This window comes from Lolium perenne, unplaced genomic scaffold (genome assembly GCF_019359855.2).
Source record: "Lolium perenne isolate Kyuss_39 unplaced genomic scaffold, Kyuss_2.0 unplaced18, whole genome shotgun sequence".
NCBI lineage: Eukaryota > Viridiplantae > Streptophyta > Magnoliopsida > Poales > Poaceae > Lolium > Lolium perenne.
Genome location: NW_027248976.1, coordinates 861,430 through 886,417, shown reverse-complemented (window position 1 = coordinate 886,417; position 24,988 = coordinate 861,430). Strand labels below are relative to the sequence as shown.

General features: G+C 46.0%; 1 protein-coding gene across 5 annotated transcripts; it reads left to right on the top strand.

The window, feature by feature from the left end:
• Positions 1–7,409: 7,409 nt before the first annotated feature.
• Positions 7,410–20,782, top strand: LOC127321056 (uncharacterized). Of its 5 annotated transcripts, XR_011750057.1 has the most exons (15): positions 7,412–7,936; positions 8,058–8,228; positions 9,052–9,127; positions 10,241–10,308; positions 14,125–14,204; positions 14,298–14,393; positions 14,481–14,628; positions 14,696–14,764; positions 14,861–16,131; positions 16,568–16,712; positions 16,810–17,326; positions 17,456–18,209; positions 18,298–18,479; positions 19,743–20,352; positions 20,458–20,782. XR_011750057.1 is itself a non-coding variant. In XM_051350097.2 (10 exons), the coding sequence occupies exons 1-7, from the start codon at positions 7,922–7,924 to the stop codon at positions 14,361–14,363; spliced, it is 705 nt and encodes a 234-aa protein (XP_051206057.1). In that variant the 5' UTR covers positions 7,425–7,921; the 3' UTR covers positions 14,364–14,393; positions 14,481–14,628; positions 14,696–14,764; positions 14,861–15,186. The 5 variants fall into 5 exon arrangements, 3 of the variants coding, with proteins under 3 accessions (XP_051206057.1, XP_051206056.1, XP_071680870.1); XR_011750058.1 differs by lacking the exon at positions 8,058–8,228 and having other exon boundaries at positions 7,410–7,936; XM_051350097.2 differs by lacking the exons at positions 16,568–16,712; positions 16,810–17,326; positions 17,456–18,209; ... (1 more) ...; positions 19,743–20,352; positions 20,458–20,782 and adding exons at positions 13,294–13,333; positions 13,403–13,470 and having other exon boundaries at positions 7,425–8,228; positions 14,861–15,186.
• The last annotated feature ends 4,206 nt before the right edge of the window (positions 20,783–24,988 follow it).

Sequence of the window (24,988 nt, the reverse complement as noted above, 5' to 3'; positions counted from 1 at the left end):
TTCCAGTTGCCCCGTGACACAAAGACGTACGATGGAACCACGAAGCCGGAAAATTGGCTTGTAGACTATGTGACCGCAGTGTACATCGCTAGTGGCGGAGGAACCGCGACAGGTGGAGGAAACCGGCGTTGGGCCGTGAGAATCATACCGTCCTTCCTGGTAGGACCGGCATGCATTTGGCTTAACAATTTTCCAAAAGGAAGCATAAACGGCTGGCTTGATTTTGAGGAAGCTTTCGTGAGCAACTTCAGCAGCACGTACCGGAGGCCAAACAGACCGCAGCAGCTAGCCTTGTGCCAGCAGCGCGCTAATGAAACAGACTAGGATTACTTGACCCGGTGGAACTCCACGAGGAACTCCTACGAAGGGGTGATAGAAGCAAAAGCTATTGCTTGTTTCTGCAATGGATGCCGGAGAGGTTCACCGCTGTGGCAGAAGCTGCAGAGAAACATGCCAACTACTTTGGCTGAAATGATTCGAGTGGCGGATAACTATGCGTTGGGAGACCCGATGCAGCCGGCGGTACAAGCTGAGCCGGCGCGAATGAGCCAACCGCGCCAAGATCACTACCGGGACAACCAGCATAACAAAAGAAGAGAGGATTTCCCGAATCGGAGGTATGGTCCACATCAAGTGGCCGCAGTGCAGGACAATTCTGGCGCCGGCGGAAGCCAAAGGCAGAAAACCCGATCGCAGCCATGGGCGGGTCCAAAGAAACAATGGGTTGAAAAGAAACCGTGGAAAAAGGAAGAAAAATACACCATGGAGTCCGCTATGGATCAGCCGTGCCGCTGGCACACGCCGAATGCGACAAGACCAGCGAACCATCTGATAAAAGATTGCTCCTGGACCAAGAGGTTAATGGAGAGAGGCATGACGAAAGATGCCAGGGACCAAGGTTCCGGGAGGTTACCACCACCACCACCGCTTACCGGAGCGAATGCGCAACCGGTGCAGGCTCAGCCAAACCGGCAGCAGCAGCAAGAAGTTCATCAGGTGGGAAATGGCAATGACCAAGCACCACCACCGACACCTTTGGGCCGGAATGTGTACCTAGATCCGCATTTATGCTATCTTGTGTTTGTCACTGAGCCAACAGATAGGCAAAGTGTGCATCGCCGTTCCATGGAAGTGAACGCAGTGATGCCAGCAGTAACAAAATACATGCTGTGGTCAGATCAGGAAATTACTTGGTCGTTCAAAGATCAACCAAAGATAATGCCGAATCCGGGCGGATATGCTCTGGTTGTGGACCCAATCATGCATGGGCCAACAACACGAGTCAAGTTCAGCAAAGTGTTGGTGGATAACGGAAGCAGCATAAACATCATGTATCGGCACACTATGCGTACGCTAGGCATAACCGAAAAAATGTTGCAGCCAACTCACACAACATTCCGTGGAATTGTTCCGGGCCTGTCATGTTCACCCGTGGGAAAAATCCGGGTGGACGTATCATTTTTCAGGACGTGACAATTGTCGGGTTGAGAACCTTCTGTTCGAGGTGGTTGATCTGGACAGTCCCTACCATGCACTGCTGGGGAAACTGGCATTGGTGGCATTCATGGCCTCAACTCATACCACATATCTCAAGATGAAGATGTCGGCACCTCGTGGACCCTTGACTGTGGTGGGAAACTATAAGGTATCGCTGGAAACCGCTTTCGCCGGATCAAATCTGGCTGAATCGCTGGTGATAGCAGAGGAAAAAAAGGAGGACGCAGACCATTGTGGCGCTGGCTCAGTCCTCACAGCTGAACTTAGCGGCCATGAGCGGCAACTTGGGCACATCGGCATTCAAGCCGAGGAAGGAGACAAAGGACATTGTGCTGGATCCGGCATACCCAGAGCGCACCGTTCGTATCGGTGCCGACCTAAGTGAGGCATTGGAAAGCATGCTCGTCAGCTTTCTCCGTGAGAATCGGAACATCTTTGCCTGGTCTACCGATGACTTGGTGGGTGTACCGAGGGAGCTGGCTGAGCACTCCCTAAATGTCCAGAAGGATGCGAAGCCAGTGAGACAACCTTTACGCCGGTTTGCTGAAGACAGGAGAAAAATCATTGGAGAAGAAGTGACAAAGTTACTGGTTTTCGGTTTCATCGTTGAAGTGCTGCATACCGAGTGGCTGGCCAATCCGGTGCTGGTCGAGAAGAAAAAAGAAGACCCCAAGGCTCCAAAAGTGTGGCCCGTGTGCATTGACTACACCAACCTGAACAAGGCATGCCCAAAAGATCCTTTCCATTTACCCCGGATTGATCAGGTGATCGATTACACCGCTGGTTTTGAGTTGTTGTCTTTTCTGGATGCTTATTCCGGTTTCCACCAAATTCCCCTAAAAAGGAAGATCAAATAAAGACTGCGTTCATTACCCCGCACGGGGCTTATTGCTATGTCACTATGCCTTTTGGTTTGTGCAACGCTGGTGCAACGTACCAGTGCTGTATGCAAAAATGTATGTTTGATCAAATCGGTAAAAATGTGCAAGTCTATGTAGACGATGTCGTGATAAAAACTAAGGTGAAAGATACCTTGATCGATGATCTGAGGCAAACGTTTGACAACTTGAGAAGGTTCCGGATGAAACTTAATCCGGTAAAATGCACTTTCGGTGTTCCAGCCGGAAAACTGCTTGGTTTCCTGGTACCGAGCCGCGGCATAGAAGTTAACCCGGTAAAGATTTGAGCCATCGAAAGAGTGACCATACCACAAATCTTAAGGATGTGCAAAAGTTTACCGGAAGATTGGCATCGCTGAGCCGGTTGGGAGAAAAGGCCTTACCGCTATATGCCTTAATGAGAAAATCAGATACTTTCGTTTGTACCTCGCAGGCAGACGCGGCGTTCAAGGAGCTAAAGCAAATGTTAGCAACAGCTCCGGTATTGGCTTCGCATTTGGAAAGGGAACCCATGTTGCTTTACATAGCGGCAACAAACCGGGTCGTAAGTGTTGTGGTTGTGGTAGAAAGAGACGAGGAAGAAAAAAAACTGTGCAAAGGCCAGTATACTACCTGAGCGAGGTGCTTTCCCTCTCAAAACAAAACTACCCTCACTTCCAAAAAATGACATATGGCATGTTCATGGCCTCCACGAAACTCAAGCATTACTTTGAAGAGCATCCGATAAAGGTGGTGAGCGAGGCACCTATCTCGGAAATCATGGGCAACAAAGATGCCAGCGGCGGATCACCAAATGGGCAATTCAGCTATCACCTTACGTACCGACGTACGAGAGAAGAGATGCCATCAAGTCACAAGCTTTGGCAGATTTCCTGGTTGATTGGGCAATACAAGCTTCGGGGACTAATGTTGGGGGGATGGCCCCCGGTAGGCCAAAGGCATGGTAAACTTGCCTTGTTTTAGCTATCAAGATACCGGTTTAAAGATTAATCCGGATAACCAAGTTAAGTTGTTTACAGCCAAGTGAAAGTATACCGGTATCCCAGAAGGGGTATACCGGAATATGGTAAACTCGAGAAGATGTCGGAGTACCGGCATAAGCTCAACTGTAGCACGTCGGCATTCTGGTCAAAGATTCCCTCAAGGACTCGAGGACAAGGATGAGGGAAGCACATCAGCTTTAATCGACGCTCTGAAGCCAAAGTAGAAGATGACGTAGAAGGTACCGGAGGAGGTCATCTCTTCCTGATTAAAGATAGGACCGGTGTCTTCAATGCCAAAGAAGCTTTATAAAGTAGCTTAGCTCATCAAAGATGCCATTAGGGTTTCTTCCCTTGTAAGCCACCCTCTCCCCTATATAAGGAGAGGGGACACACCCCTACGCGGGAGGATTCACTCGACAGAACATTAGGCTTTAGAGAGAAGTAGAGCAGGATAGAGGTGCTCACCTTGTAGTCCGTACTTTCTTCAACCTCTGGCCAAGGCCAAGTTCATCCAATAAGATACCGGAATTCCTTCCCAAACCTTCACCTTGTTACCAAAACCCTCCCCCGAATCCTCTAGCGCACATTCGGCCCAAACTTAAGCCATCCCATGGCATTTGTCTATTCACCACGACGACACGCCGTGACATCGCCGACGACTTCTCGGCGCTCCATCTTCTACATCGACCTACGTCATGGTACCGGGGCAGTAACGCCCATGCGCCATGGCATCGACACTTTCTTCTTGGCGCCAGACCTTCTGCATCGACCTACATCATGGCGCTGGGGGCAATAACGCCCATGCACCATGACGCCGCCGGCGACTTCTCAGCGCTCGATCATCCACACCAACCTACACCACGACACTGGGGGCCGTAACTCCCATGCGCCATGAAGCCACCGGTGACTTTTCGGCGCTCGATCATCCACACCAACCTACACCACGACACTGGGGGCAGTAACACCCATGCACCATGACATCACCGACGACTTCTCGGCGTTCCATCTTCTACCCCGAGCCACATCGCGGACCGGGCAGTAGCGCCCATGCGCCATGACATCGCCGACGACTTCTTGGTGCTCGGTCATCGACACCAATCTACGTATCGGCACTGGGGCAGCAATACCCATGCGCCGTGACATCGCCGACGACCTCACGGTACCTTTATAATCTACATCAACAGTATCACGAGCACATGGTTTGGCGACACCTGTGTTTCTATGACGCTGATGGAGCCCCAGCGCCTAGTCTACAATTGCAACACTGCCCCTCGGTCATCAACATAGCTGATGGCTACCCCGGCATACTACTATTCACTTAAAATGTGAGCGGTCGATGGCTTGCCGACACTTCTTCTTCGCATAGGACCAGGACAAGGCGGAGGACTTCTACCGCTTTGTTCGTGTGTCTCTACCAAGTTTATGGGAGCAGTGTAGTGCGCCGGTGTGGTCAGCGTGAATCAGTGAAACCCTTCGACCTAGTCGGCTGTCACTGCAACTGCTAAGCGGTCGTGACTAGATTGATAAAAATTCTTCAAGACATGACATGGTATTTCGCCGTCGAATGAAGGCAATGTGAGGTTGTCTTATTGCCCGGCACCGTGACTATTTCATGGTCGCAACAAGCCTCCTCACGCCCAATGCAAATGCGGATGAACTTACCTGCACTACACTATAACGGTCTCTTCCCAAGGAAAATTCACACTATTGACGTACCTATAGATGTTGTTATATACAAGATGTTTATGCGGCAGCGCATGGAGGCCTGCGGTCGTGACCACGTCATTACGACTATGGAGCCCGCGTCGGTCAGTAGGTAGATCACCCACGACACGACCCTAAAAATTTCCTCGCGATGTTTTGGCTTGCGACGTTGCACCCATAGCCTTAATCAACTGGGCGTGTTGCATTCTGTTAGAGATATATTTGGTATATGTGTATTTGGTAGTATATGATTTGTAATCATCTCCTGCCTTATCTCTAGGATAGCCTTCTTGGCTCCCAAGAGTTGTACCCCTATATATACTCGCCCGAGAGGCTCAATACAACATCCAACATATTCCGCATATCCCTCTCTATCCTTCTACATGGTATCAGAGCGGCACGCTCCTTGACCTAGCCGCCGCAGAAGCTTTCGTCGCGCCGCCCCCGGGGAGGTCGATCTCCATGATCTACTCCGGGGGCCGCGCAACCCGTATGAGGGTTCGTTCGCCGATCGGTTGATCGGCTGCCCTCGTGTCCTTTTTTCGATCTTTAGATCGGTTTTCTTTTTTGACCGCCGGTCGCTCGACCGGCGTTTTCTTTTTTGGTTTACCGATCATAGATCGGCTTGAGTCGCCCATCGCCGTCATCCACTTGCGCCTCTACTCCGAGAACGGCATCGACCTGCACCGGCCATCAACCGCACGGCACAGCCGGACGTGCCGCACGTGGGGCGCCCCTACATGCGACGCAGCAGGCTGTTTCGCCTGCATGGTCTCCATCGCTGGTTCGTCTTCGCCGTTATCGCCCAGGACATCACCGACAACGTCGCCAACGACTCCGATCTGCGGCGCGTCGTCCACGCCATGGCACGTGTAGCGCCACCGTCGGTCTGATCAACTGACCCCGCACACGTCTACACCAAGCACGTCCCCGAGCACGCGCCTACCACCGATCGAGCATCGGGTTGCCGCTGCGTCGCCCCTTCGGGCCGCATCGCCGTCGCCTTTGGTCCATGCTACCGGCCTCTGACGCGCCTTTCGAGGCTTGTACGTCGCTGGTGGTCTCCCGCCGCTGCACCGACTCACGCCCTGCAGCTACGCCAGCCCCTCGGGCCGTGGCGTCGCTGCACGCGGTCACCTTCGCCGTCCCCCGCGCATCAACGTCTGAGGCCACCACAGCGCCGCCCCTTCGGCGCGGGTCGCCTCCGTCTGCGCATGGTCGTCGTCACGCCGCCGGGTCTTCCTCGCCAACCTCATGTACCGCCGCCGCGCCTCCACCCCAGGTCGCCGCTGGGCTCGCCAACCACTCGAGGTCGCGCTGGGCTCGCCGACCACCGCAACTCCCGTCTTCTACGTCTTCGTCCACTACATCTCCGCCGCCAGCGTCCTCGCATCTTCCCCGACTTTGACACATGCTACTCTACTCCGACAACCGTCGTTGAGTCTTCCTTTGCTAAGTCTACTCCGACATGGCACGCCATTTGTACTGGTCCCGTCCTACGCATGCACGATGGTGGCAACACCATCGCGTGCCTTCGTCCCCGATGCGTCCCCGGGCCTGGCAAGCTCGGATCGGCGCCTCGCCTTCCTCGAATTCGTCGTGCGTACTCGGTTCTGGCAAAACCGGAGTATGCCTTCGTCCTCGATGTGCGCCTAGTTCTGGCAAAACTAGGGCAGCACCTCGTCCTCGACGGCTCAGACTGCATCGACTTCGGCATCGACCATCTCCACGACTGCCTCGGCGCATCTCCGTCACCCTCCTCGCACACCACCTCGCCTGCGGCTACATTGACACCGGCACCCGGCACGACATCGACCACATCAATTCCTCGCGCGGCTTCCTCGACCAAGGTTGTAGCACCCACACTCTTGGCTACCTCGACATCGGCACAAGGGCTACCACCTCGCACGAGTACCTCGGCTTCCTCTACAGTCCAAGCATCCACGACGCGACATCGTCCATGACGCTCCCGCTACGAGTGCGGGAGGAGTGTCGCTACGAGTGCGGGAGGAGTGTCAGCCCATTTGTTCATACCTTCGGTTTCTCTCCAGTCTGACCATCCGCGACGCTTCCATTGTTCACGTCACTACCGCTACGACTGCGGGGGAGTGTTAGAAATATATTTGGTATATGTGTATTTGGTAGTATATGATTTTAATCATCTCCTGCCTTATCTCTAGGATAGCCTTCTTGGCTCCCAAGACTTGTACCCCTATATATACTCGCCCGAGAGGCTCAATACAACATCCAACATATTCCGCATATCCCTCTCTATCCTTCTACACATTCTCATCTCCATATAAAAATGCTTCTGAGCAAATCTAAAGGTGTATATGATGCCCCCCATAGGGGGTCTCACAGCGCTTTGGATTTTCGGCCGTCAGATCGAGCTGACGTGGCGCGATCTCCGCCGTCGATTTCGTCCAGGGCGCGAGGCCCTCCCACGAACCCGCGTTTTATCCACGGGTCAGGGGACGAGCCCGCGCGGCCCGTTCGCTCCGCTCTCACCCGCCTCGCACGTCCTCCTCTCCCCCTCGCGCCCCTCCCATCGCCGCCGCCGCCAGCTCCCAATCCCGTCGCCCCCTCCTCCTCCACAATCCCCTGCAGCGCCTCCTCCTCCAATCCTCCCGCTCATCCTCCCCCAATCTTCTTCCAATGGCAGCCGGCCACCAGCCCAGGAAGCTCCTCCTCTAGGGCAGGGACGGCGAGCTCCTCCTCTACGGCGCTGGGAAGGAGGAGCACGACCTCGAGCCCGCCACAACGCATCGTGACGTGGCCGGCGGATTCCAAAGGCATGCCTCCTCTCTCTCCCCAATCACTCCATGGCGTTCCTCTGGCATGGGTTTGGTTGAGGTGAGGTCCTGCTTCTCCGGTGTGGGTACTTGCTCCCCGTTTCTCTCCCTCCCTGCTGGTACTGTTTCTCATCGGATCTTTTCTGTGCCCGATTCTACAACTCCGTCCTGCCTCCACTCAGATCTTGACTTCGATTATTGTTGGATTTTGCAACGACGCGGAGAGCATCCTCCTACTTCCTCCGTCTCTGGCTTATCCTCTGCTCCAGGCTTCTCACTCTCTGCCCACAAGTTTCCGTTTGCTGTTGTTTTCATAGGGGTTTGTACTAGACCAGGCTATTTGCTGGGTACAGGTGAATCTATCTTCAAGTATTTGTGTCTCCATTAATTTAATTTCCGAAATAGAACGTCAGTTTCTAGATGGCACCCGGATGATGATGCTCCATTCACAGTGATTTCTTTCTTTCGTTAGCAAATTCTATAAAACATTTATAAGGAAGTATACAACCAATTATTCGAAGTAGCTTCAGTGTATAAAACCTGTTCTGGCAAACTGATGGATGCATCTGCTGGTTATTGATAGATCTGGGGTTGTGACCTCTACACTCTAGCGTTATATCTTTTAGTTCTCCTACGATGTAGCTCTTGATTTTGGAAATCAAAGCTTCTTTTAATTACTCTATATCATGGTGGGCAAACTATCATATATGTTTTCTTTATAATGTTAACAAAACCTGAGTTAAAAGAATGGAGACTGCAATTGTTATTGAGCTAAAATAAGCTCTGACTGATTTAGCTACAGCTGACTTTACACTGAATCAAAATGCAAAATAATGATTTACTTCATGTGTTTTCTCTGTTTTCATTGTTCTTCCATTGGTGATTGCTCATTTAACTCTGTGAACTTTTTATTGTTACAGATTATCCAACCTTATCATGCCTACCTCTGTTTAAACTCTGGATAGATTAATTTGGGTTTTGTTTTCCAATTTGTTTTCTTTTTAAAGCTAATGTAAAACCTGAAACCCAAGTTAACCAAAATAGCCGGGTAAACCCTGTGAATTAAAATTTGTTATTGAGCTAAAATTAGATCTGAGTGATATAGCTACAGCTGACTTGAAACTAAATCAAAATGCAAACTAATGTCTTACTATCCTGTCTTTCCTGTCTTCTCAGGTTGTCCGTTCGCTGGGATTGCCGCGCTTGGTTGCCGCGGCTGCTTCGGTTCGAATGCTCTTCGGTTGCTGCTGTGGTAAGCGTGACTTGTCTTGCTCTTCCTTCCAATCTTGCAGCCTGGGTTCTTGGCTACTTGGTTTAGGTTATGTCGTAGATGATGGCTCAAACTAGGTTTAGCCTATAGACACGTCAGTGACATAGGTCAGGCTCCATTTCCTGCCAAAGATTAAAAAAATCTCAGAAACTGAATACCTGCAGAGTGCTATGGTCTAAACAGCAGGGGAAGGAACATAATTGTTCAGGATCTCTTGGTATTGTTATTGACCTAAAAATAAGATCTGACTGATTTAGCTACAGCTGACTTTACACTGAATCAAAATGCAAATTAATGATTTACTTCATGTGTTTTTTCTGCTTTCATTGTTCTTCCATTGGTATTGTCCGTCTTCTGGATTAGTGTGTTCTAATCTAACTACCATGGTTCCCCAACATCTCTGATGTTTATTTGCGTTCTGGGTTGTTGGCTCTTTGGTTTAGGTTATGTTATAGGTGATAACTCAAAATGGGATTAGCTTATAGGTACATCAGGAAAGTGCACAGGAGGTTTTCTTCCTCAGTTATACAGGTCACATTAAAGAATCACACCTGTGTTTGAACCCGCCTTAAGATTAGAGAATCACACCTAATTAATCCATTGAACAAATATATATTTGTCAATGAGGCACCTGTAGAAGGAAAGGGATCACCAACGGTTGTATTTTTTATTGTTGCAGATTATCCTACCTTATCATGACTAGCTCTGTTTGAACTCTGAATAGATTAACGGATTAAAGAATTGCACCTAATTAATCCGGCAACCAAATATATATTTGCCAATGAGACACTTGTGGAAGGAGAGGGATACCAATACAGGCTGTCTATAGGTGATTTGTTGTTAGTTTTGTTATGTCATTACGGTACAGACAATACCACTTGGTCGATGATTGATGATGGTTTGCTTCTGCCTCATAGTCATGTACTAAATATAGTCTCCAAACGCTGCATCCAAGCAATATTTTTTTTGGGTCTTGGATTTGAACCTACTCTTGGTTTTGGTCAGTTTACCTTCTGCATTTTCACTGTTAGAGTCATCTACTGTCCATGTGTATCTCAGCTGTCATATTTTGCTTGTCGTTGCTGTGTGCTCCAGGTTACTTGCTGATGTGACCTGCTGCTGGACTTGCCTGTGTTGTCTTCCTAGGATTTCTTCTTTCTCAGGTACTTATCTCTGTCCATTTGGTATGGCCCTCTGTTCATGTACTATGTTTATGTGTATTTAACTTTTGTTACCAGATGATGTTGCTATGTTATTGATAAAAGCGTGCCTTCTGGGTTTTTCACTGTTTCGGCGTGTGTCTTTTCCTTCCATTCATTTAGTTTGTGTCACAGGATGTTCGTCGTCTCCTATTCTCCTCTGCATTTTTTGATTCCCGAATTTTGGATTTAATCAGCAATGATCCAATCCAGGTTTTGGCCGTCCTAATGTTAGTGGACTCATTTGAGTACAGATAGTCAATGTTGAGAAAATCGCTTATCGGGTTCAACTCGGTCGGCTGACGATAAGCGATTAATAGGAAAATCGGACGATTAATCGGGCGATAAATGAGTTAATCGGATGATAAATGAATTTATCGGCTAATCGATGACCACTCAATAGGGATTAATCGGGCGATTAATCGTTGAATCGGACGATTTTTTGAACAGTGCAGATAGTACATAAAAGCTGTGACTGATATCATAGTAAAGGTGTGAATTGCATTTAACTTTGTATAGTGAATTACTCAATACAAAATTGTAGCTGTCCAACTTGCAAAATATTTGAAAGGAGACACATAAGTACCAGTGCAAATAAATATACAATATAGTAGGCTGCAGCTGAGAAGAAACAACCAGATATATTGATCTCCTCATAAATATCTTTTGTCAAGCTGAAATATTATTTTTGATACCTTATTACACTAAATATCACCACAACAATTGCCATTGCATCATGACAAGAATATGATTGATCAGGGATCCAAACGCTCACCTGAACCAGAATCATTAAACTGTACTGCTGTAGAGCATAAGAATCCACCTTAGGTACTGTGACAATAACACCAAATTGGAATATGACTCACTTTGTCCTTTGTCACTTCAGGGAGAGATATCAACACCCAAGTGCCATATAACTAAGAAGAGTAAAGGCATATCCTGTCATATGAGTTAAAGCTGCCTTTGTTTGAATCAGGTTACATGCATCCTGTATATCGTGTGTTCAATTATGACAAGGGTAGCTTGCTGCCCTCTTCTTCTATGTAGTTCTCCTCTGGAGACAGATAAGTGTCGCAGATGTATGTACCATTCCCTTCGTAAGTAACGGTGAAACAAGGTTCAGGCCACCCAATGGAATTCATCATCTCATGTAAAATTATCTTCATGGAGAGATTTATATCGGCAGGAACAACGCTTTGCTGTCGATCAATCTGTTAAAAAAATATTTAAACTATTTAGCATGATGCATCATTCTGGTGAATACAGATACCAGTAGTAATGATGATGGTAATATAATACAGAAGATGTTAGATAAAATATCTATAGCTGATTGCCAAGGGGGAAAAGAGTATGTACTTTTACTCCTGTAATTGGCTACTATCTTCTACTTATCTTTAAGTTCATTGTTCTCTCTCTCCTTCTATGGAAATAAGCAGCGTCACCATATACAGGTATAGTACTTTCTTTGCTAGGATATACAACTTAGTTTATACATGTTGTGTCTATGTTTTGATCAAACCCTAATAAATCACGTGAAATATAGTAGGGACAGGCACACTATGTTGCATGTACCTATTATGTACCTACCATGTCAGTTTACCTAAGGTTATTTCACAAACAATCATACAGCAAATGTTTCTGACTCTACAGTTATATACACCAAATGTAGACATGCCTAGGTAATGTACCATATTGATTATGCCAAGTGACCTACATGACATTGTTTTCTTGGCAGACAAATATAAATGCTTACCGTGTCGATTAAAGGAGTGAAGAAGTGGCTGTTTACTCGATATTTAACATCAGCCAGGAGCTGCTTTAGTTCCTCTAATTCAACAAGGAAATCCCCAAATTTTGAGTCAGTTTCCTTCTTAGCTTTAAACAAACGGTCTGCTGCATCGAGCATAATTTCCCCACATATCTCCTTCTGCCTGTCACGAATCCCCTGCACCACTTTACCGCTTAACTTTCCGCAACAAGCATCAATCTTTTGTATATTTCCCTCCCAGCCTGAAAGTGTTATCTTTGTGGCATTGTATAGTTCCTCTGCCTTCACCAGGAACCGATAACATTTTTTCTCTAATTCCTCACAACGTATGCGACTTATATCCATGATTCGGGCGCCAAACCGCCGCCCCAGCTGAAACTTCTCCAGCGCAGCGATAGCAGCTTCGCTCTCCGCTTCGTATGTTGCGAAACATATATCACCTGTCGCAACAATATCCGCAAACATACTTTTACTTGTTCTCCAGGTAGACTCGGAATATCACGGTCGCTTGGAACATCATGTCATCCTCCTCCCGAAGTCTGTATACAGGCTCAGTTCCACCCAACATTTGTACCAAATGCCGTAAGGCCGGTTGCCACTGAATCTCAACTTGCTTTACCGGTTCCTATGAGTTAAGCAAAGTCACCAATTTCAGTACAGCAAAATTACTTCTATAATGAGGAGACACATAATACAAAGGAAAGGGTGGTAAACAGAACAAATATCAAGAGAGTAGTTCTAACTGAGAAGATAACCATAACAAAATTACTCTATTCTAAAAATTACCAATCACTTGGAAGCAACAGTACTCAAATGTCATGTTCTTGATTCTAAAAATGATTACTGCCGTTGACTTTTAACGCGTCCCCTTTGGACTATCGAAAAATACATTGTAGGTCAAGTTCCCTCCAAAGCTAAGCTAAATATTAAAAAGGCTTACAGACGATGCCATCCATTTAGATGGGTTGTGCCTTTTTCTTTAGTTATGTTATCAATTCTCAGCTTTTTTCCTATAAACCATTGTTCAGGTTGTTTCTATAAACTTGCTCTATTCTTCTGTTGCTGGTGTAATCTGAACCAAAGTAGTCATTACAGTAAATTAGTAATCTTATTTTCTTGATATGAGCTCATCTGAACTCTTTCAGTCCTAAGTTAGTTCAGGTATTTAACATGTGTAGCAGGACCTGACAACAGCGATGTAGGAACCAAAGGAAGTATATGGTAGGCCTTCTCTAAAAATTAATTGTCGAGTCAAAACTATTTCTGCGAAAATTACCTTGTCACTCGCAGGTGGTCCTGGGAACCGAGGCGTCAGGTTTGGTGTGCTCCTCAGTGGTACGAGGCCGCTATCCCTCGAGGTGGAGTTACCTGAAAGTACCCACTAATAATGATACAATAATCAGCTAGCATATGGTCTGCAACAGCATAAGAAAAGCTTTAAAATCCTACTATAAACGCTGAAGGACATGTTGTATACATCATCTAAGAGCATTTATTTCAACAGTGTCCCTGTGATCCTAAATGTTTGAGCAAGATGTTACTAAGCTACAATTCCATTTAATACTTCTTAGACCAAACTATCAAATTCCTCTTAACTACGTAAAGGTAGTATTTCGAGAAAAGGAAAAAGTAGGGGAATCCCATTTAATGTAATCGTGTTACCTTACTGGTAGGGCAACTGAGCTTAGAATTATTGAAGATTGATTTTCCCCATCATTTAAAAATACTACTTAAACTACATGGTGTTAGTTGTTGATTGAGTATTGGATATAGTTCGCTGTGATTCACTCATCCGATACTCTGCCCCCGTAGTATGTTTGTGCAGTAGACCTGATCATGCTACCTGAAAATCTAATCGTTTCTCTTTTGGTCCATACAATCGATGATGAGAGGTCCATTAATGTATAGTTGGTCCATATAACCTGATGACTTGGCATGCGAAACACAACTGCTTTGATATTTATTATGTCTCTGCTAGATATTACATTTTTTATCCATCATCTACTCTACAGTTACAGTACCATGGATGGTAGAGATGAACTGCCTGTACACATGCAACGGCGTGGGACTCCTTGGCTTATACGAAGGAACAGTATATCTCTTTGTACCCAAATAATGTTATTCTTAGTTATCTTGAGCTACTAATCTTTAACATGTCGTCTCTGGTCTGTTTGTCTCCGAGAAGGAAGACTTGCGGTGCCGCACGTTTCCTCTGCCCGTGGTGCAGCTAACCGAAAAGAACGCAGGCTGATCATTGATTCAAAACGTGCTAGCTTTAAAGGTGGTATTACCATCGTTCCTTAACACATTGTTTTTGTTTATTCTTGAGATACGTCGATTAATTCTATTTACCTTCTTTTCTCTCTAGATCATGTTTTACATGTTACAATGCCTTTGGTTCATCACAGCGAAACCAATGAACAGTCAGTTGAACTGACGGATAACATATGTACCAAGGATACACCAGTTATCCCACAAGCAGTAGTCGAACATCTGTCTACACTAAGTGATAAACAGTAGGTACTTCTCCACCGATCAGTTTTGCATTTGTTCAACACGCCTTGACAAAAGATATACTTGCAGCTATGGAACAAACCCTGTCGAAGACATGCCTGATGCCGATGACAAGGACATCAGTTGATTCCCCGTTAGGTGAGTATGAACCATTCATGTTAAAAAGATGCCAATTCTATATTGCTTACCGTCAACTCGGACCTAACGTTAATTGTTACGTGAATTACTTTTCAGGAAAGTTGTCTAATAGGTGACACGGGTCACCGATAGTTCTCTTCCAGCTATCTAGATGTTGTAGAATCTTACGGTTCCACCCTTCTCTTTTGCTATGTATTGTACATATGAATCAAGCGTACGATGCAATACCTTTCTTCTGCATCTCTTCTAATTGGTGGCTTGATCCTTCCGTGTCCTTCGTTCTGTACAATTGCTTTTGCTTCATGTTGCTATCTCCACTCTTATTTTTACTTCTTTGTACTTTCTACTAGCTGCCATACTTGGTTTGGAGGAAAAACTTTGTACTGAAATGGATTATCATATTCGCAGCTTTTTTCATAAAACTTACATGTCTATTTCATCTATTTTTGTACCGCATTTGATCTTTATAATCAGTCCATTTAGTACACAGTCATGATATCTGTGTATTTGGTCTTCTGTTTGTTAAATTAACGATTTTAAATTTTCACATGAGATCTACGGGGTCGTGCGCCAAGGCGCACATCTAAATCTAGTCTAACGTTGTATATGATGCCCCCCATAGGGGGCCTCACAGAGATTAGCTGCTCGTAGCCGTTGGATCTTCCCGTCTGGCAATCTTGTCCGTCCATTTTTCACCGGTGGAGTAGTCCAGGACGCGAGGCCCTCGCGCAACCCGCTTTTTATCCACGGGTCGATGAAGCCCATCCGGCCCGGCGTTGGCGCGTCGTCCTCTCTGCTCGCGCCCCTCGCTCACTAAATCCCGCCGCCACCCGAGCTCCGCCTCCTCCTCTGCCCCATCGCCGCCGCACCCCGCCTCCTCCTCTGCCCCAGCGCACCGACGGAGAGGCAGCAGCGGTGACGACCGCCGCGTCCCTCCATACCGGGACCCTCCTTCCCGGCGTCCTCCACAAGCTCGGTCCTGGGTTCGAGCTTCACCTCGAACAGAGGAGTGGAAGCAGATGGGGAGAAGGGGAAAACAAAGAGGAGCCCACCACAAAAACGAGGAGGGGCTCGGGAAGGACGGAGAGGTAGCAGCCGCGATGAATTCGTCAGCGATGTGCGACGGCTAGAGGAGGAAGACGAGGTCTGTGTCCACGATTTGGATCCCTTCGCGCCGCCGGCCGGCAGGAGCAACGCACTGTCGCCGTATGCCATGCCGCATGTGAGAGAAGGGGCTGGTGGAGCTCCACCTATTATTCATGTTCCCGCTGACTCGAGCCGGCCTTATGAGCTTCCGCGCCAGTCTGCTGCTCAGCCTCTTCATCCTCCGCTGCATTCAATGGAGGAGCACATGTTGATGAGCCAGGGTAATTTGCCTCTCCACATCCTGATCTCCCTCTTCACTATCTCTCCATTTAATTCCCGTAGTTTCTTATCTTTGTTTTTGCCTAGAAGGTGTTTGGCAAAAATCCTCCATTGGAATATTATTTAGTGATTCTCTGGATCTGATCCATAGTCTTTTTTTTTCAAGTTCTGTCTAAGAAATACAACATGAAAGGAGGACGAGCCAAGCTTTAATTGGTTGTGGAGTTGGTTAGGGCATAGTTCCATTCTATTCCTAGAAAGTTGAACTATTTGCTATGCTCCTAGAGAGTTGTAGCATCGTTTCATTAATTTATCGATGTTGTTTTATGTAACGTGCATACCTTATTGTCCTACTTATGATTGCATTTCTCCTATTAATTCACTTCCAAGTTAATTCTGTTATAGGATTTGATTACTATCTTTGTTTTGACTGCGCAGATCGTTGTGGGGCTCTGCTTTTGCTCGAGAAGATTGTCGACCTGAAGATGTACGTTCCTCTTAGTGTTGAAGTTTGTGATATGTTAGCTGCAGTAGTCTTTTGCTAACAATGGAAGGATCTTACTACTTCCAATGGCAACCAAATGTGAGACCTGAGTTTCATGATACTCACATATCAGCTTTGCTATTTATCTTATGGTCAATTTATTTTTTCCCTTTCGAAGTGACAAACTGGGTTTTAGTTTTTGCAGCTTACAGAAATTATTAATAGGGGATGAATGGTTAATAAATGAAAGTTTCAATATTTTCTTAATGGCTCTGTGTCGGCTCCGTACCATCATATCAGCCTGAGCTCCATCCTACCACCTTCGAGCTCACTATCGGTTTGCAGTTAAGTGTCTTCTTATCTCAGCCCAATTAACATAAGCTTTTAAACATTGTTGACCTAGACAGAAGAAGGAAGCGTTACTTTTGGTAGTAGAGCAGCACTCGCGCCGCCTCCGCGTGCCGTGCCATCGCCGGGAGAAGACGCTTGTGGAGCTCCTCGTTCTGCACGTCTTTGATGTGCCACTGGAGGCCGGCGGCATCAGCGCAGCCTGCCGCTCGGGCCAGCACTACGTAACGTGCCGCCGTCGAGAGGAGCGTCCGGTAGGGCTCCGCATGTGCTAGACTTTTGGCCTCCTCTTCCTCTTCATGGTCACTGGACCACTAGCACAACAGCATACCCTCCTCCACCTCTTCTTTGAAGGAGACCTACAGGTTCTTCATCCTCCTTATCTTCTCTAACGGGATCTGCAGCACTTCCTTATTTAATTATGTTGATGGAGATTTTTTTGGATCTAATTTGCCAAATTTATTCCATGGTTCTTCCTGCTTCTGTTTGTGCAGATTTTTGTGTGGAAGAAGCAGATGCCAGTTCAAGCAAACCTTATTTGAGTTGATCTTTTTGCAGCAACTTTGACCCAAAGGAGGCTGATTCCACTTTATTGAGGTGATGTTTTTTGCAGCAACTTTATTTATGACATGATTGGGACCTCCTTGTTGGTATTGTGCGGTAGATTAGGTGTATCAACTTAAGGAGGAGGTATTGCAGTAAACCAAGGACATGAGATGCTAACCATCTTCCTGAGAAGATTTTTTTTTGATATTTTATAACAATATTGACCATTCTACTTTTATATTTACTTCTGCCATTTTTTGCTTCTCTGTGTATTCCTTTACCATATAATTTTGTATCATCATCCACTTTTCCTATATCTATTGCATCTAAAAGATTGTATGTGATATTGCAACTAATTTGATATATGATTGTGTTCCAACATGATATTTTCATCTCTGGAACTGCTATTGGTTATCGGACGGAGCTAAGCTGGAAGTACATTCCCTGCTTGGTATTGGTTCATTTAATTTATAAGAACAATTGTATATATATTTGTTGTAGGCATTTTTTGATATCCCATAGTGCTTACAAATGTATAATTTCTGTACCTACAATAATGCATGCGTTCATGAAATGAGCATATGTGCGCAAAGTGATGACCCGTTTCCCAGCAGAATCTAATGGACATCTTCATATTGGTCATGCCAATATTTGGAGGGTGCAAAGTTAATACGGAAAGGATTAGCCTATGTGGATTATCAGGTATTTTTCTTTTCTCCTTTGTCATGTTATGTACATCGAGTGCTTGAGAAATAAAATTTGCAAATTCTGGCTCATATATGATTACCAGACCGGAGAACATCTCAAGGAATACAGGGAAAAGAAGAAAGAAAGTCCATGAAGGGTTAGACCCATTGAAGAGTCGCTGCGATTATTTGAAGACATGTGACCCGTAGGTTGATTGCTGAGGGCGCAGAAAGTCTCTGAATGAAGAATTTGAACATATCCAATATAGTGATGTCTAAGAAAAAGGTATGTTAGGAACCAAGAAATAAATATTACCCTGTTAGTAAGCCAGTAGTCTCATCTCCCTTTTATACTGTAGGATGGAAGTTCACATTATGTTGGCTAAGTAATTGTATCCATCTTTTTTCTAATGTAATTTTATCCATATTTTCTTTCTTACTTTAAAACCTGCTCTTAATTTTCGTTTACCAAAGATATGATCAGATGTGTGCGTGTGTATACATGGTTGGCTTAATGTCTATTAACTGCTATTTATGCATTCTAGCTAAGTGAGTACCTGGGTTATCTATTTTTATCGATCTACCTATGGATATCTTAAGTTTGACAGCAGAGAGTTAAATATATTAGTGTTCCTTTTTACACTACAATTATTACTTCACAATCACCCTCACTATTTACTCATGCAATTACCAGTGCTTAATTATTCTTTCCTTAATCAATTGTTTACAGCTCACAGTAGTATAGTGTGAGCTTATTTGGCTAATTAGTTGATGTCTTTATGCTCCTGAAATATAATATTCTATTGTGTTATTTGTGGTTAAGCTTTTTCTTTTTTTTCAGTTTTTCCTATTACTGTCCTGCAATTGTTGTTACTAGATTTTGCTTCAGAAGTTCATATATCCAGCTAGCTATAGTGAGTAGGCAAAAGGACAACAATTGTTGTTAATTGCAAACCAAAATTATCCTTAATCTGGATGGTTGAAGATTTAATAGACTTCAAACTGATCCTATTTTTTGGTGACATGAATAGTGATGGCACTGACGATACACCGTTCCTCTTGGCTACAGGGGCTGGTGTGACTGGTGTCTCTTCCACCAACGTGCCCTATCTAAAGCGATGAACCTGGTCTTAATGATATTTAAGTGTGTAGTTGTCAATATGGAGTATATATTTACTGGATAAAGTTGTATAATATATGCCCCATAATGTTCATTGGTTTGCAAAGCCAACTTATATAGAAGAACTTGTAAAATTATAATGTAGCTTTTTTCACATCGAGGTAGTTCTTCTGCTAGCATTCAGATTTAGTAGTCAATTCTTTTGGCGACATTGTAGAATATTGTACCTGAATAGGTTTGCATATGTTCCCTGCATATACTTTTAGCATGTTTATAATCTAAAAAAGTTCCATTTTAGTAAGTAGCACCAAATTTAGAGTCGAGTAGTTCAATCAGTGCGGCTCATGGCAGTTTTTGGAGATCCCTCTTGAAAAAAAATATCTTTTTTTTATTTGATTGACTCTGTTAGGATTTGCTGTTGTTTACCAGCAGGTTCGACAGTGTGCAAAGGTGCTCCATTTCAAGATATTGGATCGGAAATGCTTTATATTTCTTCTCTTTTATGTAATTTTAGTTGATGTTTTGGAAAAGTTTCACCTGATGGGTGCTACGGAAGACCCATGTTCCAGATTTAGGAAATGGCTTTGCATTGCTACTTCAGATGGTGGCTTCACCAGGGAAATCTGGTCGCTTTTGACACATACTGGTTCAGTGTACAAGCTGCACCTTATATATGTATATATTATCTTGCTTCTCTTCGTTCAGTCCGAAAGAATATTTTTCTTTTGAACTCATTTTGGAATGATGACTAGGCCAGTTGTGTTCTTCACTTACCACCTGACACCACTTGAAGGTAGAATATATGTTCCTCAATGATGAGATTGATTGAATTTCCTAGATGTTGAAACTTCAAACCTGAAGTCAGGAGTGGTTTCCCTTGGTTCAAACCTTAATATTTTGTGTTGTGTTTCAGGCCTATTTTTTCTACACTCCTTGAATTTGGAAACACCCCGTGAATATCAGATGGAGTGGAGATATAAAATGGATCAAGGTTTTCTTTTTTCCCTTCCGCTGCAAATGTTCGAGTGGACGTATATAGGTACATATTGCTTGGTATTTTATATAACTGGTTGTGCACTAATTATTTTGTACATAGCTTGCGCTCATTGACTCCATGATCGTAATTTTTGTTTCTTGCTTGCAGATGCCATCGGAAGCATCTATATGGAAAGGTGTCCAATAAGTTTCGGAAACGCATTTTCTACTTATCTTGTTTTTTTTTTGTTTACGAATACGAAAATGCCCATTATAGATATTACAAAGCTTTAGGTGTATCATTTGATATATTTTGTCTTTGCCTATACAGCGGAAAGAAAGCAATGCGATATGTTTTAGATTTTAAAAATGGGTAGAAAAGTATGCAGCAATAATATCATGATATAATCAGTATGGCTGCATGTATTGCATTTTATTTAATATTAGGATCTTTCGATTTTCATGCCATAATTTCATAATTCTGCGTTAATATAGTCACAAGGCAACAATGCATAGGTTAATTACATTTCCAGGTTTTAATTTCCTATATGAGTAGGACCATCTACCTTAGTTGTTTTGACATTTCCATGCTTCATCAATACAATGTTTTGCATACGAGATTACTGATACATTATTGTGGGGCATTTTTTACTTTGGGATTGTGTATTGATCCACCTTCTTTTATGTATGATGGATGTATTGTTTCATGATTTCTCAGTTTGTTACCGTGTTTCAACTCTTCAGTTTTATTGCAAAATTAGAGATTTGTCGCTCCATTCGTACCTATGGATTAATGGTCATTAAGCTATAAATAAACCTATACAAGAACGAGCTGCAAAATTGTTGCTACCAATATAGTGCTCAGAAACAGTCTTATGCTACCATGATATTGAATAGATGACTGATAGTTTTCTGTTGCAACTATTATTATATTCTATCGCTAATTAGTTTGCTTTGAACTCCAAAAGTTTTTGTAAATGAAGCTCTTCAAATTATCTCCACAACTCCTCCTATTTACCGATTATCACTTTTAGCAATTTGCTGCTCTGATTGTCCTAATTTAGTTCTAGCAAGAACTTTTTTTTAAAACCTAAGAAATGCAGTTAATTTTATCTTTCTTACATCGACACGAGCTCCACGGGATCGTGCGCCAAGGCGCACATCTAAATCTAGTGGATAAAATTGGAAAGGCGCATGTATAGAGATGCCCTGCAGTGCGTTTTCTGCATGCCTGCTGCTTTTTTCATTGCACTTTTTTTTTTCATTGCACTTAGTGTCAAAGCATGCAACATGAAGGATTAAAAGAAAGCCATGGATTGCCTACATGGTATATGGATGGTATCTCTAGGCGGGAGACTTAGAATCTCGTCGACCGTGTTCAGATTGAATTGTATTTAGCTGCTGTACGTTTCTCGCCTTTGACGCTGAAACGAGTATCAGGAAGTAAAAAATAATGCCAAACACCACAGCAATGCTTACGGCTGATCGATTACTTAATCATCGGACAGCACGCGTATGGAATTTATGAATACATAAACTCACAGATTTTCCTCGCCTTTGCTCTTCACATTGGAGCGGACTAAAAAAATGAGTTTGCCCGATGAAGCTATGGCCGAGCCACTGTTACCGAAGGAACAACCCTGTACGAACACGAAAGATCTCGGCACCCGTCGTTCAGGGCGCCACCGTGCTCGATGACGAGGCAAAGCTGATCATCCAGATATCAGGACTCAAGCAGAGCAATTATAATATTATGGATCACATACAATTCATCAACACAATTGATCCGAAACTCAATATGATTTAAGATATAGCCATCACATTATATTGTATAACAGGGAAATTGTTTGATTCGATGCTGAATAAGGAAAATAAAAAGGCTAAGATACTCTAACGAGGTGCACACACGAATAGTTTCCCTTTAAGAGGACTTGAAGTTTACTAATTTCTATAACTAAAATACTTGTTTGTGATGTGATGGCTGGCTCGACGGCTGGGCTGCCTACGCAGCGGAAGGATACGGCAAGAGATGATGGCAGCTTCTGGCGGGTTCTCTCCATCGAACGGCGCCCTCTGCCTGTCTAGGGGGTCCAAGAAGGCTGCTGTCTCTTCCCTGCGTTTCCTCAGCGCGTCAACTCTTTCAGTCGAACGCGCGATTGCATGATCATGAGCTTCAAGTGCCATGCCGACTTTCTCTCCATCGAGGCGAGCTGCAGCCTCGTGCTCCTTTGCCTTGTCGGCCAACTTCACGTACTTCTCGGTCTCCTCTTGAAGCCGCACCTCCAAGGCTTCTGCATCGGCACGCTGCTTCTCCAGAGTTGGGCGATCACCTTTGATAGCATCAAGCTGGCCGAGCATATCAGAGTAGGCAGCCTCCAGCTTCTTCAGGAAAGGCGGGCCTCCTTTTCTGCGAGGGCCACATCATGTTCGTTGTAATCCTCTGGATTGACCATCCCTTCTAAGGGACGGGCCAAAGATTTCAGCACCGAGTCCAACTTACACAAGTCATTGGGGAACAACGCTCCATACTCCCTCTCCCACGAAGTCGTGGCCAGCTAGATCGCGTTGATGACGTTAACCTTGTTGAAGGGTCTCTTTCTTAGCTGGCGCTGGATGGCTTTCAAGTCCATGCGCACAATCCCAGCGTTTCGCTCCGAGGTGAAGTCCGTCATGGGAAGATGGAGCTTCGGCTTCTCTCCTGGATTGTCGTCTACACCAGGCGGGATCACCTCGACAGAGAACTTTGGCCAGTAAATTACCATCTCCTGGAAGTACTTTTCTGCACTGGCATGCACTTCTTTAGCCCGCTCAGCGAGACGTTGGGCGACATCCTCGTCTTCCACCGCCTCATCTGCAGGAATATGGATGCGTTAACACAATGCTCCCTTCTATCAAAAAAATATTATAAATGTATTTCACAAAATAATAAATGGCGATCATCTTTCGAAGGTGAGCGGGGTTTCTTCTGACTCCCTCCTGCATCCTCCTTTCCAGCTACAGATGAAGCCTGGCGCTTTTTTCTCTTGAGCGGTGGAGGAAGTGGCCAAGGCTCCCGTATCGCCCGCAGTGGGCAAAGCAAGGACTATGGTCGGCTTGTTCATTTCGTTGTCAACGTCTTGACGGTGAACCAAGTCAAGAGCATGGTCGATCACCTGTGTCCCTTCCTTCGCTATGAGATGGGAGATCTCATCCATGTTGTCCTGCAGAGAGACATGGAAATGTTATAGAAGGCATGCATGCAACGCTTAAAAAAATACACTAATCATACCATAGGGATGGCGAGTGGTGCATCAATCTCGGCCACATTATCATGGCGGCTTCCCTTCGCTTCTACCGCCTTAGACGAGCAACTGCGGCCGCTGGTGTACGGTGCCACTCGAACTGCTTGGCGCCTCTCAGCGGTGGAGGTGGTGATGGCGTTGGTGATGGAATATAAGTCACCGTCCTGGACTTCGTCCTCCTCGATGAAACCGGCGATGAATCCCTAGACGACCCGTGGACACGTCGGTCGTCGCGATCGATGCGTCGGGCGCGCCGATCGACCGATAGCACGTCGGGCCTTGGCTTGGCTGGTGGAAGGCGCATCACGATCTTGGCTTTGCTCCTGTCTTCGGAGCCTGACTTCTTGGTAGCGTCACCACCGTCACGCTTCATGGCTCCGTTGCCGATCTGTACAAGAAAATACAAGTTAGTCACGGAAAGACCCACGAAAGGAAAAAAGCTCCCGCACCCCAGGCTCCCAGCCCTTACCGCCGCCGCCGGGGCAAAGACCCATGGGGCGTGGCGGCGGCGGGGGCCGTTCCTCGTCGACGCATGGTGGACGGCGGCCGGATCTCCTCTCCTCGATGCATGGTGGACGCGCGGATGGGATGGGCGGTGGCGGCCTGCGCTGCGCCCCCTTCTCCCGTCAGCTCTCCCCTGGTGGATCGGTCGGCGCGGTTGGGATGAGCAGCGGCGTCCTGCGTTACGGTCTCCCTCCTCCCGTCGGCTCTCCGCAGCACTCGGGCAGGGGCTGGTGGTGGCGGCGGCCAGGCCCATGGCCCATGGCCTGCGCCAATTTCCCCCCCCCCCCCCCCCCCCGCCTCTCGCCGGTGAGTGGAGGCGATCTCGGGCTTCACCCGCGACACGAGGTTGCCCGCGGCAGCAGCCTTGGATATGACGGTGGAGGTGGCCCTCTTCTTCGCCGGAGAGGGTCGGCCTGCGGTTGGTGGTGGTGGATATATCGATCTATCACCGCGTTCCGGCGGCGAGATGGAGATGCATGAAGCTGGCGACGGAGTCGCCGGTGGAGGGTTGGAGTGGCCAGCCCGGGATGGTCGCCGACGTGGGGGTCCGACCTGAATAAAGGCGGTGGTCCTAGGGTCTCTCTTGCGTGAAGAGGAAGACCTATCGGAGGCCAGGACTCGTGATCTAGCCGGAGTGTTGAGTTCCGGAAGGCTCCACCAGCGAATGTAATAGTGCTTTTTGCCTTGAGTTTACTGGATCGGTGGTATTCGGTCGTGCGCACCCATGCTTTTATTCCGACCGATTGGTTCTGGAGGGAGCGGCGCGAAGCTCTTTTTCTGTGTTGACATCAAGTGACTATGGATCCATGATGAAAGTCAGAAGAAGAGAAGTTCATGAAGGCCGGAGGGGAGGACTAGCTAAGGGAGGTTCAAGTCTCCGCGCTGTTGAGGGACTTGCTTGGTGTTCCGGGCTTC

Coding starts and splice junctions, on each gene's coding strand:
- LOC127321056 (XM_051350096.2), top strand. CDS start 7,922: ATGGGTTTGGTTGAGGTGAGGTCCTGCTTCTCCGGTGTGGGTACTTGC. Junction 8,229..9,051: donor AGGCTATTTGCTGGGTACAG/GTGAATCTATCT, acceptor CTGTCTTCTCAG/GTTGTCCGTTCGCTGGGATT. Junction 13,471..14,124: donor CGAGGCCGCTATCCCTCGAG/GTGGAGTTACCT, acceptor TCTACTCTACAG/TTACAGTACCATGGATGGTA.